Below are 18,801 nucleotides of genomic sequence, written 5' to 3'. Positions count from 1 at the left end.
TTCATTCTACAAGGCCACCATTACCCTGATACCAAAACCAGACAAAGATACTACAAAAAAAGAAACTTACAGGTCAATATCTTTGATAAATATAGATGCAAAAATCCTCAATGAAATATTATCAAACCAAATCCAACAATATACAAAAAGGATCATACAACATGATCAAGTAGGATTTATCCCAGGGATTCAAGGATGGTTCAATATCTGCAAATCAATCAATGAGAAACACCACACTAACAAAAGAAAAGATAAAATTACATGATTATCTCAATAGACACAGAAAAAGCATTTGACAAAATTCATCATTCATTCATGAAAAAACTCTCATCCAAGTGGCTCTAGAGGGAACATATCTCAACATAATAAAGGCCATTTATGACAAACCCATAGCTAACATCATACTCAACAGAGAAAAGTTAAAAGCCTTTCCTCTAAATTAAAGAACAAGATAAGGATGCCCACTCTTGACACTTCTATTTAACATAGTATCATAAGTACTAGCCACAGCAATCAGAAAATAAAAAGAAATAAAAGGCACAGAAATTGAAAGGGAAGAAGTAAAATTGTCACTATTTGCAGATGACATGATACTTTAATATAGAAAACCCTAAAGTCTCTACCCAAAAGCCATTAGAACTAATAAATGAATTCAGCAAGGTAGCATGATACAAAATTAATATACAGAAATCTGTTGCTTTTCCATACACTAATAATGAACTATCAGAAAAAAAAGTTTTCCCTTTTTAAACCAATCTCTTTTAAAATCACATCAAAAAGAATAAAATACCTAGGAATAAATTTAATGAAGGAGGTTGAAGACCTATACTCTGAAAACTATAAAACATTGATAAAGGAAATTGAAGATGATACAAAGAAATGGAAAAATATCCTGTGCTCTTGGATTAGAAGAATTAATATTGTTAAAATGTCCATATTACCCATAGCAATCTACAGATTTGATGCAATCCCTATCAAAATACCCATGACATTTCACACAACTGGAACAAATAATCCTAAAATTCAGATGGAACCACAAAAGACCCCAAATTGCCAAAGAAATCTTGAGAAAAAAAGAACAAAGCAGGAGGTACCACCCTCAGACTTCAAACTATACTACAAAGCTACAGTAATCAAAACAGCATGGTACAAAAACAAGCACATAGATCAACAGAACAGAACAGGGAGCCCAGAAATAAAACCATGCACTTATGTTCAATTAACCTATGACCTAGGAGGCAAGAATATACAATGGAGAAAAGACAGTCTCTTCAAGAAGTGTTGCTGGGGAAACTGGGCAGTTACAAGTAAAAGAATGAGATCACAACATTTCCTCACAACATATACAAAAATAAACTCAAAATAGATTAAAGACCTAAATGTAAGACCTGAAACCATGAAACTCCTAGAAGACAACATAGGTATAACATTCTTTCACATAAATTGTAGCAAAAATTTTTTGGACCTTTCTCCTAAGGCAAAAGAAATAAAAGCAAAAATAAACAAATTGGACCTAATTAACTTAAAAGCTTTTGCACAACAAAGGAAACCATCAACAAAACAAAAAGACAACCTATAGAATGGAAGAAAATATTTGCAAATGATATGACTGACAAAAGGTTAATATCAAAATATACATAAACAGGTCATACAACTCAATATCAAAAAACAAACGATGAGCAGAAGATCTGAATAAACATTTTTCCAAAGAGGACATGCAGATGTCTTACAGGCACATGAAAAGATGTTCAACATCACTAATATCAGAGAGAAATGCAAATCAAACAAATGGGATATCACCTACACCTGTCAGAATGGCTATCATCAAAAAGCCTACAAATAACAAATGTTGGAGAGGATGTGGAGAGAAAAGGAAACGCTTGTACACTGTTGGTGCGAATGTAAATTGGTGCAGGCCACTATGGAAACAGTACAGAGGTTCCTCAAAAACTAAAACTAGAACTGCCAAATGACCCAGCAATTCCCTCCTGGGTCTATACCCAGAGAAAATGAAAACACTAATTCGAAGATATATGTACCCCAATGTTCATAACAGCACTATTTACAAATAGCCAAAATATGGAAGCCACCCAAGTGTCCATCAACAGACAAATAGATAAGAAGTGTTATAAATATATATATGCAATGGAATATTACTCAGCCATAAAAAAGTATAAAATTCTGCCATTTGCAGCAATGTGGATGGACCTAGAGAATATTATGCTTAGTGAAATAAGTCAGACAAAGAAAGACAAATACTGTATGATATCACTTACATGTGGAATCTAAAAAATAATACAAATGAATGTATATAGCAAAACAGAAAGTGACTCACAGATATAGAAAACAAACTAGTGGTTAACAGAGGGGGAAGGGAAGAAGGGAGGGGTAAGTTAGGGCTATGGGATTAAGAGATACAAACTACTCTGTATAAAATAGATAAGCAACAAGGATATATTGTATAGCACAAGGAATTGTAGCCATTATCTTGTAATAACTATTAATGGAGTATAATCTGTAAAAATACTGAATCACTGTGCTGTACACCTACAACCAATGTAATGTTGTACATCAACGTATTTCAAAAAAAAAAATGAGGTACTTCACACTAGAAACTTTTAAAACATCTGTGAAGCAAATCCTTATTTTCAATACCACAATTGAAACTGGTCCTCAATGTCATTAGGCTTGGTCCCTTTTGAAGTTCTATCTGACTCTGCCTTTTAGAAGCAGAATTTTAATATTCGTAACAGACCTCAGTTCATCAAGGAAAAGAAAACTACATATCAATAATATTTGCTATTTAAAGAGAAAATGATAAATGGTTCTTCTATTTTCTTCCTCTCTGCTTACAGAAATCTCATCTGACTCATATTCTCACATATCTGTTTCCTGAGAAAGAGAGGGAATATAATGTAACACCTGAACACACTGCAATTTCTCGTTACAATTACATCTTTAAAGGGCTTTTTGCCAAGAAAACTGATTTAGCATTCAGTTTTGGTGTTCATTTTTGCATAAAGTACATAATGTCCAATTTAATATTTTAGAATAAACTGATTAGCAAGTTATTTTAATAATTGTAAATGCTGAGGTTAGTAAAAGAAAAACTCCAGCTTCAGATAGGCTGACCTGCTCTCAAAATAATAATGTAGGACCTACTCCTTAAGGTTTATTATGTAATAAACAGAAAGTAAAATTGGTTCATATATTCACATCTATGCCATCTTAAGCCTCCATACTCACAGGGTCATTTTAATCAAACATTAGGATTATCTAGCGCCATCAGAGGCATGTTTTCTGAACTTATAGGTAAGCCACCATAGTTTCTTTCCATTAAGTCACATTAAGTTCTAGTTCATTCCATCTTTTCATGTTCTACTCAGTAACAAATATACATCAGTGTGACTGCCATTCACATGGAAGTAAAGTCATATCTTAGCAAAATGCTGTTCTAAACCCCCACACACTGACTCCATGGGAATGAGACCTCATATACAGTAAATCATCACACCCAACTGTGTAAGTCTGATTACAGTAGACAAAGAGGAAATGCAGATACTTTGTTTCTACTAAAAACCTTCTGTCCAAAAAGAAAGAAAGAAAATCTTCTGTCCAAAAAGAAAAGAAAATACAAAAAGAAAGAAAGAAAAAGAAAGAGTAGAACAAAGTTCTCATGGCGTATTTATTAAATGAAGATCTTGGTGGGAAATGGCAGACCACACTCATTTAACTGAATTGCATGTTGTAAGTGAACTCTGCTGCTAGGTTAAAAACTGTACAGCTTGTGGAATTTCACCAAAAGAAAAAAAGAAAAAAGTTCCAAATCTTTATATCGAATGTGAGGCTTGCATAATTCTTAAGCAATACCACCTGCTTTCATTCATAATGCAAAGAATAAATGTGAACCATACTTTCAGTGCATTATTCTAAAACTGGATAATTTAAATTCCTTTATTTATTAAACAGGCACTTGATTTAAGGCAGCACTTTGGACATCATAGAAGATGTAACAATGAATCAGAAGATAGGGCCCCTGTCCTCAAAAAGGTTACACAATTCTAAGGGAGAGAAAGTGTGGGTGTGTGTCCATAACGATGTCGAGAGAGTGTGTGTGTAAATGATGTGATCAATACTCTTGGACATTCAGAAGAGAAGTAAGACTTTTAAAAGAGAAGACGAGGGAAGGTTACATTCAGAGAGGATGGGGTTAGAATTCAACTACTATTGAAGGGATACCTGAACAAGCCTGAGAAGAAAGGGGCCTGAGCAACATGGGAAAGCACTGGGAATCCTGAGCCCAGATCAGCTACAACCTGAATAACATTTAGGGCACTAGATAGAGATTGATTTCAAAGGGAACTGCAGGTCAGAGTGTGGAGGCCTTGAACAGCAGGCCTGTTCAAGAATTCAGACTTCATTCAATAGGCAGAGGAGAGCCATAGAAGCTTTTTGAGCTGGGAAGTATGTTTATCAAAGTTGTACTTTGGGGGAATTAGTTTAGGTGGTTGACAATGGCAGGAGGAGAGGAGAGACGAGAGGCAGCGAGGCCTGATCAGGTTATCGCATTGGTCCAGTTGTGGTAGGAAGAGCAAGGGAGGGATGGACATGGGAGACACTGCAGGAGCAGAACAAACAAGATTTGAAGATTGGAATTGGGAAGCAAGAGAGAGGGAAGATTCAATGATGACTCAGATTTTAAGCCTGGGTGGTTGAGGTAACAGAAGTCAAGAGGACAATCTGAGTTGAGAGGGAAGAATGAGGAAATCAGTTTGAGGCCATATCTAGACGGCAGTTAGAAATACAGGGCTGAGGAGTTAGTTCAGAATTAATAGATTATAGATTTAATAGGTAATAGGTATAGATTTAATAGACAATACATTTTAGAGTAATCTACACGAGAGGAAAAGCTGAAGCTATTTAACTAGACTCAACAAATACAACACAGACTATGTTAGACTTCTGACATAAATAAATAATTGAATATTTGTTTATATCAAAAAACTGCCCATAGTACTTGTATGCTGTACCATTGTAAGATGCAACACTGGGTCAAAATTTAAAAAAAAAACAAAAAACCTGACAGTATACAAGTAGCTGGGATGGGAAGTTTACATACAGAAACTAACAAAACCACAATGATATATGGCATTTTACAAATTCATTCCTTGGAACAAATTTTCATCACTGAAATTTGGAAGTTAAAATACTAAGCAAATCTACTCAAATTATTTGTATCCATTCAAACTAATTTCTCTTTTCCTCTGAAATCAACATTGTTTTCTGGATAACCATCAAGAATATGTATTAGTTACCATTAAGAATAATGCATTTCATAAGAGTACTAATCTCAACCTTGATCTCATATGAACATTAATAAATACATTCATATGTTAGCATGCTCTTAATTGACCCCATTTGTGACTTTCAAACATACCTCCTTATCCTACTCTACTTTAAACTATACTACCTTTATATTGAAGTGTTTAGTAAGGATTATTTTCAGTGTATTCTCCAAGCCTCACCTGGTTTGGGTTTCTCTGGAGGGCTGAGTTTCAGATGTTGGTCTTCGGATGAAAGGCTCACATTGATGCCATACAGTGGATCATCCAAGAAAGAGGGCCTTTTCAGTCTCCCAATGCCAAGCGTCTTTGACATAAAATAGTCTTTTGTGTCACCAATAACCTTGTCCTCAGAAAACTGGAGGCATTTCATATTCTTTGCTTCAACAACAAGAGCTTGTGACATAAAATGCCCAGTCAAGGCTTTGGTGAGATAGTAGCCTCTAGATGTTTCAATTTCGGCATTCTCAGGCATATGTGCATCTTCCACTTCAGTGCTTTTGACCTTTGTTTTTGACCCATCTAGTGACTCAGAGAGAATAGATCTGGAAAGCTGGGGCAACTCAGGTGTTATATCCTCAATGTCTTTCTTTTCTCTTTCTGAAGACAGTCTAATCATGGATTTTTGTTTAAGTGTGCATTCATCCAGAAGACACCTTAACTGTTCCTCAGAGAGAAGTGATGTTGAATCTAACTGGTGAAATAAACCAAAAGTTTTCATAGTCAATTGATTAAGTAAACACATTTAACTTTGGTGAGCTTCCAGTAGTACAGTATAAATGCAAGTAACAGGAAATCTTTTACTCAAAACATCCAAATAACAAAACCATTCATTTTAAAGTATCCAAAATTGCAGGGGAAATGTACAACATGCCTAGAGAATAAGTTTAGAATCAATCACACATACTAAAATCCAGGGAAAAGTCCCACAACACTGATGGAAATGAACTGCAGCACCAAATTAACCACCAACACTCTCTCTACACATAGAAGTACCTTGAGCTGAAATGAAGATATTAGAAAAGCACCTTCAATTTTATCAGTCTTGGGGCATCAAACAGGGTCGTAAGTAACCAGCTCTTTGATAAATAGCCAGGAATCCTGCCATAATATCCAGTAGGTGTTTCTCTGTTCCCACTGCTCCTCAGTGTAAACCCTATCACCACCCAATTCCTATATCAGGCAAACAGGGCCGATTCACCTGCCCCTGGGGATTCACCACTCCGATGTCTGTCTACAACTTTCAGTGGAAAATACTACCGAAGACAGAAAAGGAAGAGTGAAGGGGTGGTGCATCCTGAGATGTGTAGTTGCTTCAATGTTACAGGTCTAGACAGAGGCCAGGGACATTCCAATAGCAGTGCATTCTGGGAGGAGGATTTGATCATACACATTTAATCTCTGCTTGTAGATGTTATCAGGGCTGATTGTTTCAACCAAGATCTTAAGGATTTAAAAACATTTCTTCTCTTCCAGTGATGCTCTCAGGAAATAAATCAAACAAAAGTATAGAGCTATGTTCTATAAGAATTCAGCTGAACAGCATGCCACCTGAATTGCAACAATGTCGAAAAGAATGTGATTGAAATTTATTGAAAGACACTGAAAAAAATTTCTCCTTCTTTAAAGAATCAGCACTGTCCCTGATTTACATGGTGGATTATCTAGGACAACACTAATCTCCCTTTACAGGGGAATGAACTATCTGAAAACAAGAAATTCCCATAAGAAAACCTAATCATGAATTGTAATCGCCTTAATTTCTACTTCAGTAAATTAAAACAATGCTGTTGGCCTACTTTGTAGTACACAGTAAGAATTAACCAAATATTCTGCATTTATAAAGTATTGGGGGGGGAGCTGTTATTAGAACTAGTATAGTTAATTCCCCATTACTGTGCAATGCTTCTAATGCAGCTAACAAAAAGTAGTACATTAAACAAATTTTGTATCATGCTTTTAAAAAATATTATGTGTTTTAAAATTATATTTAACTTCCATATACTGAAAACCAGTTTTCATAGTGGCGAGTACCATTATGAGTTTGAGAGTAACAAGAAATTGCCTGGGAATGTATTCTTAATAATCATCTGGGATTCAAAATTCAGGTAAATCACCCTAAGGTTAATATGCACGTCAAAAAAAATAGGAGTTGAATTACATATTAGCAAATCCTACTTTTAATCACTAGACATTTCATGCATCCAGATGCATAGGAGCATTCCCTTCACCCTACTATGTAAATGTAGTTAACTAGAAAATGAAAGCAGTCATTATATGGTACTAGGTAACTAAAATATACTTTCAAAATGTGCGTATATAAAATTCCTTGTAACGAGTAAACAATTCCCTAGGATTTAGAAAGCGTCCACTGAGTGTCATCCTCAGCAAACATCCAAACCAAAGGCTTAACATAAGAAATTTCCAGACCCTAGAAAAAAATCAGTCCATACTACAGCAAGAGGGTGAAGGATTATGGAAGGAGGTCTCTGGGAGGGGTGGGGAATAAAAGAGGGGGAGGTGGAAGATGGGTAGATTATCTGATATGTTTGCTCATGTCCCCAAATAATATTGATAGGATAGATGCTTGGAAGTTCTGAAGACGTATTTAGCTAGATACACAGAAATTTAAGTAAAAGGAAAAATAAAGCAATTATGAATTCTGGGGAAAACAGAAAGTTAGTTTTTCAGATAGATAACAGAAAATTAAGCAAAAGAAAATAAGATAATTATTAACTCTAGGACAAACAAAAAAGTTGTACAAGAAAGGATACTATAGTATACTACTTGCTTTGGCTGTAAATAATGCTTTCACAGTCATCATACTATAAATAGTGATGACTGGGATAACCAAAAATTGTGATTTAACTATTTTGGAGAAGTGGTAGGAGAGAGAAGGAATGTTTGGAGTAACAATGTGAAATCCTTGGCTACAATTATAGGAAGTCAATATATAATTGATATAACAATACATTACCATCATATTATTGATATGAAATGTTAGGTCATTGTAAATTGATATAAAACTGATCAATTAGGAAGGCAAGCTATTAAGAAATAATATAGAGTTAAAGCAGGGGAAACCTTCTAAAGGAATTAAAAGGGGTTGACTCTGGAGAGCAAAACTAAGAAATGGGGAAGAATGGGCAAGGAGCTACCATTTTTGTTTAAAACATTTTAACACAACTATTTCTTTATTGTATTACTATAAGAAAAATTAAAATTAACTTAAAATAAAATATAAAAGTGATTTAAATGCATTCAAAATTTTTAAATAAAATTAATTTAAAAATAAATATCTGGGGCTTCCCTGGCAGCACAGTGGTTAAGAATCCGCCTGCCAATGCAGGGGACACGGGTTTGAGCCCTGGTCCAGGAAGATCCCACATGCCACAGAGCAACTAAGCCCACGCGCCACAATTACTGAGCCTGCGCTCTAGAGCCCGCGAGGCACAACTACTGAGCCCACGTGCTACAACTATTGAAGCCCGTGCACCTAGAGCCCATGCACCACAACAAGAGAAGCCACCACAATGAGAAACCCACGCACCCCAATGAAGAGTAGACCCCCACTCACCTCAACTAGAGAAAGCCCGCACGCAGCAATGAAGACCCAATGCAGCCAAAAATAAATAAATAAAATTATTTTTTAAAAATAAATAAATAAATAAAAATAAAACTCTGGAATATTAAAATGAAATTCCCAACTGGCTATATCTTTGGGCATCAGAAGCAGATCCAGGTTTCATGGAGCCTGAAGTTTATGTAATATTGGAGCAGGGGAGGGTACTTCCTTAAGAAAAAGAATACAAAATTATAAATAGAAAATAGGTATAAAAGTGAGTTTTTCTTCTTTGGAATGTGAAAAAGATCACAACAAATTAATGGGGGAAAAATCAAGTCCATCTCTTATACTATCTCTTTAGGTCATTTATCAGAAATGCTTATGTTTCCTAACTGCAACCTAGCTTCCTCTCCCCACTCAAGGTTCATACAAGAGAGGGCCCCTGAAGCTTAAGCTTCACTGGTTTCATAGTAAATCTTCTGGGTGCTCCAAGATAAAGCATAACACATTTGAGTCTGTATGTACACAGAAATAAGCTCAACTACAATAACCCTGATCCTCTGGGGGAAGCAACCCAATGGGAAAGAAAACACAGAAGACTAGAACTTGGGCTTCAGTTCAAGCTTTGCCACCTTGTGTGTATCACCTAAGGGACCCATTTCCTGCAGCTGTGAAATAAGGAATTGAAGAAGATGATCTCTACATTAACTTGTAGCTCTAAAATTGCTTTTTATGAATAACTACTCTAAAATTAAAAATGCATATTAGAATAAGCTGTTCTATTGCACCTCAGAATGTCACCTGGGTAGAATTTATGAAAACAATAACAAAGAGGGGCAAGATGGCAGAAGAGTAAGACACGGAGATCACCTTCCTTCCCACAGATACATTAGAAATACATCTACACGTGGAACTGCTCCTACAGAACACCCACTGAACACTGGCAGAAGACGTCAGACCTCCCAAAGGCAAGAAAAATCCCCACGTACTTGGGTAGGGCAAAAGAAAAAGAAATAACAGAGACAAAAGAATAGGGACGGGACCTGCACCAGTGGGAGGGAGCCGTGAAGGAGGAAAGGTTTCCAGGCACTAGGAAGCCCCTTCGCGGGCAGAGACTGCGGGGTGGCAGAGGGGGGAGCTTCAGAGCCGCGGAGGAGAGCGCAGCCACAGGGGTGCGGAGGGCAAAGCGGAGAGATTCCCGCACGGAGGCTCGGCGCCGAGCAGCACTCACCAGACGGAGGGCTTGTCTGTTCAGCCGCCGGGCGGGCGGGGGCTGGGAGCTGAGGCTCGGGCTTCGGTGTGCTAGCCGGGAGGGAGTCCGGGAAAAAGTCTGCAGCTGCCGAAGAGGCAAGAGACTTTTCTTGCCTCTTTGTTTCGGCGGCGTGCAAGGAGAGGGGATTCAGAGCGCCACCTAAACGAGCTCCAGAGACGGGCGCGAGCCGCGGCTATCAGCGCGGATCCCACAGCAACAGGGATGACGGAGAGGGAAAAACGGAGAGATTCCGGCACAGAGGCTCGGCGCCGAGCAGCACTCACCAGCCCGAGAGGCTTGTCTGCTCACACGCCGGGGCGGGCGGGGGGCTGGGAGCCGAGGCGCGGGTTTGGTCGGATCGCAGGGAGAGGACTGGGGCTGGCGGCGTGAAACACAGCCTGAAGGGGTTGGCGCGCCGTGGCTAGCCGGGAGGGAGCCCGAGAGGAGGTCTGCAGCCGCCGAAGAGGCAATAGACTTTTTCGTGCCTCTTTGTTTCGTGGCGCGCAAGGAGAGGGGATTCAGAGTGCCGCATAGACGAACTCCAGAGACGGGTGCGAGCCGCGGCTATCAGCGTGGACCCCAGAGGCGGGCGCAAGCCGCGGCTAACAGCGCGGACCCCAGAGACTGGTAGGAGATGCTAAGGCTGCTGCTGCCGCCAACAAGAAGCCTGTGTGCGAGCACAGGTCACTCTCCACACCGCCCCTCCCAGGAGCCAGCACAGCTCGCCACTGCCAGGCTCCCGTGGTCCGGGGACAACTTCCCCGGGAGAGAACGCAAGGCGCGCCTCAGGCTGCTGCAATGTCACGCCGGCCTCTGCCCGCCGCAGGCTCGCCCCGCCTCCTCCGTACTGCTCCCTCCCTGCGGGCTGAGGAGCCAGAGCCCCCGAAGCAGCTGCTCCTTTAACCCAGTTCTGTCTGGGCGGGGAACGGATGCCCTCAGGCGACGTACATGCAGAGGCGGGTCCAATCCAAAGCTGAACCTGGGAAGCTGTACGAACAAAGAAGAGAAAGGGAAATCTCTCCGAGCAGCCTCAGAAGCAGCGGATTAAAGCTCCCCAAACAACTTGATGTGCCTGCATCTGTTGAAATACCTGAACAGACAACGAATCATCCCAACTTCAAGAGGTGACTTTAGGAGCAGGATATATTAATTTTTCCCCTTTTCCTTTTTTTGTGAGTGTATATGTGTATGCTTCTGGGTGAGATTTGGTCTGTATAGCTTTGCTTTCACCATTAGTCCTAGGTTTAGGGCCGTACTTTTTTTTTTTTTTTTTTTTTTTTTGCTTAAAAAATTTTTTTTTTCCTAATATGTTTTCTTATAATTTTTTCCATATTTCTATTTTTAGAAAATTAAAAAAATTTTAACAAGTTTTTTCATATTTTTTATTTTAAAAATTAAAAATTTTTTGGTTCTTAATAAATTTTTTCTTAATAATTTTTTTTCTATTTTTACTATAAAAATTAATAAATCTAATTTTTAAAAATTAAAAAAAATTTTTCTGAATACATTTACTCTTAATAATTTTTTTTCTTATTTTTTATTATAATAGCTTTATTTTATTTTATTTTATCCTCTTTCTTTCTTTCTATTTTTTTCTTCCCTATATTCTGACCTGTGTGGATGAAAGGCTCTTGGTGCTCCAGCCAGGCATCAGGGCTGTGCCTCTGAGGTGGGAGAGCCAACTTCAGGACACTGGTCCACAAGAGACCTACCAGCTCCATGTAATACCAAACAGTGAAAATCTCTCAGAGATCTCCATCTCAACATCAAGACCCAGCTTCACTCAACGACCAGCAAGCTACAGTGCTGGACACCCTATGCCAAACAACTAGCAAGACAGGAACACAGCCCTATCCATTAGCAGAGAGGCTGCCTAAAATCATAATAAGGCCACAGACACCCCAAAACGCACCACCAGACGTGGACGTGCCCACCAGAAAGACAAGATCCAACCTCATCCACCAGAACACAGGCAATAGTCCCCTCCACCAGGAAGCCTACACAACCCACCGAACCAACCTTAGCCACTGGGGACAGATACCAAAAACAACGGGAACTACGAACCTGCAGCCTGTGAAAAGGAGACCCCAAACACAGTAAGATAAGCAAAATGAGACGACAGAAAAACACACAGCAGATGAAGGAGCAGGGTCAAAACACACCAGACCTAACAAATGAAGAGGAAATAGGTAGTCTACCTGAAAAAGAATTCAGAATAATGATAGTAAGGATGATCCAAATCTTGGAAATAGAATAGACAAAATGCAAGAAACATTTAACAAGGAGTAGAAGAACTAAAGAGGAACCAAGCAATGATGAACACACAATAAATGAAATTAAAATACTCTAGATGGATCAATAGCAGAATAACTGAGGCAGAAGAAAGGATAAGTGACCTGGGAAGATAAAATGGTGGAAATAACTACTACGAGCAGGATAAAGAAAAAAGAATGAAAAGAACTGAGGACAGTCTCAGAGACCTCTGGGACAACATTAACGCACCAACATTCGAATTATAGTGGGTCCCAGAAGAAGAAGAGAAAAAGAAAGGGACTGAGAAAATATTTGAAGAGATGATATTGAAAACTTCCCTAATATGGGAAAGGAAATAGTTAATCAAGTCCTGGAAGCACAGAGAGTCCCATACCAGGATAAACCCAAGGAGAAAACACGCCAAGACACATATTAATCAAACTGTCAAAAATTAAATATAAGGAAAACATATTAAAGGCAGCAAGGGAAAAACAACAAATAACACACAAGGGAATCCCCGTAAGGTTAACATCTGATCTTTCAGCAGAAACTCTGCAAGCCAGAAGGGAGTGGCAGGATATACTTAAAGTGATGAAGGAGAAAAACCTACAACCAAGATTACTCTACCCAGCAAGGATCTCATTCAGATTCGATGGAGAAATTAAAACCTTTACAGACAAGCAAAGCTGAGAGAGTTCAGCACCACCAAACCAGCTTTACAACAAATGCTCAAGGAACTTCTCTAGGCAAGAAAACACAAGAGAAGGAAAACACCTACAATAACAAACCCAAACATTAAGAAAATGGGAATAGGAAACATACATATCGATAATTACCTTGAATGTAAATGGATTAAATGCTCCCACCAAAAGACACAGGCTGGCTGAATGGATACAAAAACAAGACCCATATATATGCTGTCTACAAGAGACCCACTTCAGACCTAGAGACACATATAGACTGAAAGTGAGGGGATGGAAAAGATATTCCATGCAAATGGAATCAAAAGAAAGCTGGAGTAGCAATTCTCATATCAGACAAAATAGACTTTAAAATAAAGACTATTACAAGAGACAAAGAAGGACACTATATAATGATCAAAGGATCGATCCAAGAGGAAGGTATAACAATTGTAAATATTTATGCACCCAACATAGGAGCACCTCAATACATAAGGCAAATACTAACAGCCATAAAAGGGGAAATTGACAGCAACACAATCATAGTAGGGGACTTTAACACCCCACTTTCACCAATGGACAGATCATCCAAAATGAAAATAAATAAGGAAACACAAGCTTTAAATGATACATTAAACAAGATGGACTTAATTGATATTTATAGGACATTCCACCCAAAAACAACAGAATACACATTTTTCTCAAGTGCTCATGGAACATTCTCCAGGATAGATCATATCTTGGGTCACAAATCAAGCCTTGGTAAATTTAAGAAATTGAAATCGTATCAAGTATCTTTTCCGACCACAACGCTATGAGACTAGATATCAATTACAGGAAAAGATCTGTACAAAATACAAACACATGGAGGCTACACAATACACTACTTAATAACGAAGTGATCACTGAAGAAATCAAAGGGGAAATCAAAAAATACCTAGAAACCAATGACAATGGAGATACGACAATCCAAAACCTATGGGACGCAGCAAAAGCAGTGCTAAGAGGGAAGTTTATAGCAATACAAGCCTACCTCAAGAAACAGGAAACATCTCGAATAAACAACCTAACCTTGCACCTAAAGCAATTAGAGAAAGAAGAACAAAAAAACCCCAGAGCCAGCAGAAGGAAAGAAATTATAAAGATCAGGTCAGAAATAAATGAAAAAGAAATGAAGGAAACAATAGCAAAAATCAATGAAACTAAAAGCTGGTTCTTTGAGAAGATAAACAAAATTGATAAACCATTAGCCAGACTCATCAAGAGAAAAAGGGAGAAGACTCAAATCAATAGAATTAGAAATGAAAAAGGAGAAGTAACCACTGACACTGCAGAAATACAAAAGATCATGAGAGATTACTACAAGCAACTCTATGCCAATAAAATGGACAACCTGGAAGAAATGGACAGATTCTTAGAAATGCACAAACTGCCGAGACTGAACCAGGAAGAAATAGAAAATATGAACAGACCAATCACAAGCACTGAAATTGAAACTGTGATTAAAAACCTTCCAACAAAACAAAAGCCCAGGACCAGATGGCTTCACAGGTGAATTCTATCAAACATTTAGAGAAGAGCTAACACCTATCCTTCTCAAACTCTTCCAAAATATTGCAGAGGGAGGAACACTCCCAAACTCATTCTACGAGGCCACCATCACCCTGATACCAAAACCAGACAAAGATGTCACAAAGAAAGAAAACTACAGGCCAATATCACTGATGAACATAGATGCAAAAATCCTCAACAAAATACTAGCAAACAGAATCCAACAGCACATTAAAAGGATCATACACCATGATCAAGTGGGGTTTATCCCAGGAATGCAAGGATTCTTCAATATACGCAAATCAATCAATGTGATACACCATATTAACAAATTGAAGGAGAAAAACCATATGATCATCTCAATAGATGCAGAGAAAGCTTTCGACAAAATTCAACACCCATTTATGATAAAAGCCCTGCAGAAAGTAGGCATAGAGGGAACTTTCCTCAACATAATAAAGGCCATATATGACAAACCCACAGCCAACACTGTCCTCAATGGTGAAAAACTGAAACCATTTCCACTAAGATCAGGAACAAGACAAGGTTGCCCACTCTCACCACTATTATTCAACCTAGTTTTGGAAGTGTTAGCCACAGCAATCAGAGAAGACAAAGAAATAAGAGGAATCCAAATCGGAAAAGAAGAAGTAAAGCTGTCACTATTTGCAGATGACATGACACTATACATAGAGAATCCTAAAGATGCTACCAGAAAACTCCTAGAGCTAATCGATGAATTTGGCAAAGTAGCAGGATACAAAATTAATGCACAGAAATCGCTCGCATTTCTATACACTAATGACGAAAAATCTGGAAGTGTAATTAAGAAAACACTCCCGTTTACCATTGCAACAAAAAGAATAAAATATCTAGGAATAAACCTACTTAAGGAGACAAAAGACCTGTATGCAGAAAATTATAAGACACTGATGAAAGAAATTAAAGATGATACAAATAGATGGAGAGATATACCATGTTCCTGGATTGGAAGAATCAACATTGTGAAAATGACTCTACTACCCAAAGCAATCTACAGATTCAATGCAATCCCTATCAAACTACCACTGGCATTTTTCACAGAACTAGAACAAAAAATTTCACAATTTGTATGGAAACACAAAAGACCCCGAATAGCCAAAGCAATCTTGAGAACGAAAAATGCAGCTGGGGGAATCAGGCTCCCTGACTTCAGACTATATTACAAAGCTACAGTAATCAAGACAGTTCGGTACTGCACAAAACAGAAATATAGATCAATGGAACAGGATAGAAAGCCCAGAGATAAACCCACACACATATGGTCACCTTATCTTTGATAAAGGAGGCAAGCATATACAGTGGAGAAAAGACAGCCTCTTCAATAAGTGGTGCTGGGAAAATTGGACAGATACATGTAAAAGTATGAAATTAGAACACTCCCTGACACCATGCACAAAAATAAACTCAAAATGGATTAAAGACCTAAGTGTAAGGGCAGACACTATCAAACTCTTAGAGGAAAACATAGGCAGAACACTCTATGACATACATCACAGCAAGATTCTTTTTGACGCAGCTCCCAGAGAAATGGAAATAAGAACACAAATAAACAAATGGGACCTAATGAAACTTAAAAGCTTTTGCACAGCAAAGGAAACCATAAACAAGACCAAAAGACAACCCTCAGAATGGGAGAAAATATTTGCAAATGAAGCAAATGACAAAGGATTAATCTCCAAGATTTACAAGCAGCTCATGCAGCTCAATAACAAAAAAACGAACAACCCAATCCAAAAATGGGCAGAAGACCTAAATAGACATTTCTCCAAAGAAGATATACAGACTGCCAACAGACACATGAAAGAATGCTCAACATCATTAATCATTAGAGAAATGCAAATCAAAACTACAATGAGATATCATCTCACACTGATCAGAATGGCCATCATCAAAAAATCTAGAAACAATAAATGCTGGAGAGGGTGTGGAGGAAAGGGAACACTCTTGCACTGTTGGTGGGAATGTAAATTGATACAGCCACTATGGAGAACAGTATGGAGGTTCCTTAAAAAACTACAAATAGAACTACCATACGACCCAGCAATCCCACTACTGGACATATACCCTGAGGAAACCATAGTTCAAAAAGAGTCATGTACCAAAATGTTCATTGCAGCTCTATTTACAATAGCCAGGACATGGAAGCAACCTAAATGTCCATCGACAGATGAATGGATAAAGAAGATGTGGCACATATATACAATGGAATATTACTCAGCCATAAAAAGAAATGAAATGGAGGTATCTGTAATGAGGTGGATGGAGTTAGAGTCTGTCATACAGAGTGAAGTAAGTCAGAAAGAGAAAAACAAATACAGTATGCTAACACATATATACGGAATCTAAGGAAAAAAAAAAAGGCCATGAAGAACCTAGTGGCAAGACGGGAATAAAGACACAGACCTACTAGAGAATGGACTTGAGGATATGGGGAGGGGGTGGGGTGAGATGTGACAGGGTAAGAGAGTGTCATGGACATATATACACTACCAAATGTAAAATAGATAACTAGTGGGAAGCAGCCGCATAGCACAGGGAGATCAGCTCGGTGCTTTGTGACCACCTAGAGGGGTGGGATGGGGAGGGTGGGAGGCAGGGAGATGCAAGAGGGAAGAGATATGGGAACATACTGTATGTGTATAACTGATTCACTCTGTTGTAAAGCAGAAGCTAACGCACCATTGTAAGGCAATTATACTTCAATAAAGATGTTTAAAAAAAAAAACAATAACAAAAAGAGAACTTTTATTTCTTTAATTTCTTCACAATACCATCTTGAACTCAAAAAATAACTAAAAATTCTCTGGTCTCAAAACATTGTAAGTACAAGTGAACCAAGTATATTAAGCTCTCAAATTAAATTAATTTCATTACAGTGTTTCTGGGTGGTAAGACATCAGAACCTTCAACACAAGCCATCTTTCTCATCTTTTGATTCCCTTCAGAGCCTTGCCCACAGTACATGCTCAGTAAATCAGTGTTGTGAAAGGTTGCTGAGTGTTTTGAAATGGCTAAGTACTACATTAATATAAGTTATTTACAAATGCGGAACTGGACTAAATGGGGCTTATCACAAACATCCCTAATGACCCTTGATAGGTCAGGGGCCATAACCCATACCCTTCATCCAGATTGCTTTGAAACTCTGAGCTAATAAGCTCCGTATCTGAACGACTCACTGTGCAAGCACAGTCAAGTAACCATCTGTTCAAGTCTTTACCTCAAAGTATTCGTCTTTCATGCCAGCTCTCATTTTCCAGTATTTCATAAACAAGTTATTATTCATGCTATTCCTGTCCTTCATGAAATTCATCATAGTGCATCTCAGTCTTCATTTTTCCAGACCAGAGCCCAATCTATTTTCTCTCCTTCTATGAAAGCCCCTCTTTTCCCATCCTCATTTAAGTAGTTTTTTTATGGATCTTCTTTCTTGTTTTAGCCAAAACACACACACTCTGTAGTCACAGAGTAAATGTATTGGATTTTCTCATCAGGAAAAAACTATAGAACACTTGTGGTGTTAGTTCTCCTGCATCTTGCTGGTCTTGTTGGCACCCCAGGTGATGTCGTACAGAATAATAATAACTAGCATTTACTAAGCACCTACTTTGGGCCAGATACTGCCCTATGCATCTTACATGCATCAATTCCTTTAATCTCCATAACAAACCTATGCAGTAGATACTATTGTTATTCCCATTTTATAGATGAAGAGCTGAGGCAATGAGAAATTAAGTAATCTGTCCTTGGTCATACAACTACTAGGTGGTGGGACTTGAATCCAGATTGTCTGGGTCCAGAGCTTATATGTCTTACATAGCCTCTCATTGTAAATGAGTTCTCCCTCTACCATTCTCTAAGTATCCTTTTCCCAACTGACATTCGTTTTTCTGTCCATTCCCTCAGATATTAAAAACTCTTCCTGTAGATTATTTCACTTAACTTTGGATTTTATTACCCCGACTACCTTAGCATCTTACACAGATTTATACAGTGTCCTCTACTTCAGCTCACTTCAGGAAAAAAAAAAAAGACAACCCCACCTCCATTCACAGGGTGCCCACTGTTTATACTTCTCCACCCATATAAATACCAGTTTGGTATAGGAGCTAAATC

At 38.3% G+C, this 18,801-nt stretch overlaps 1 protein-coding gene across 2 annotated transcripts in view; it reads right to left on the bottom strand.

Moving 5' to 3' along the window:
• Positions 1–18,801, bottom strand: part of FSIP1 (fibrous sheath interacting protein 1) — a 218,159-nt gene that overhangs the window by 14,187 nt on the left and 185,171 nt on the right. For both annotated transcript variants that reach the window (XM_036841711.1, XM_036841712.1), the window contains exon 11: positions 5,526–6,036. In XM_036841711.1, coding sequence (XP_036697606.1) covers positions 5,526–6,036 — 511 coding nt within the window. The remainder of the gene's footprint in view (positions 1–5,525; positions 6,037–18,801) is intronic.

The sequence above is a fragment of the Balaenoptera musculus genome, chromosome 2, assembly GCF_009873245.2.
Source record: "Balaenoptera musculus isolate JJ_BM4_2016_0621 chromosome 2, mBalMus1.pri.v3, whole genome shotgun sequence".
Classification (NCBI taxonomy): domain Eukaryota; kingdom Metazoa; phylum Chordata; class Mammalia; order Artiodactyla; family Balaenopteridae; genus Balaenoptera; species Balaenoptera musculus.
The sequence above is the reverse complement of the archived record's forward strand: the minus strand, read 5'-3'. Positions and strand labels throughout refer to the sequence as shown.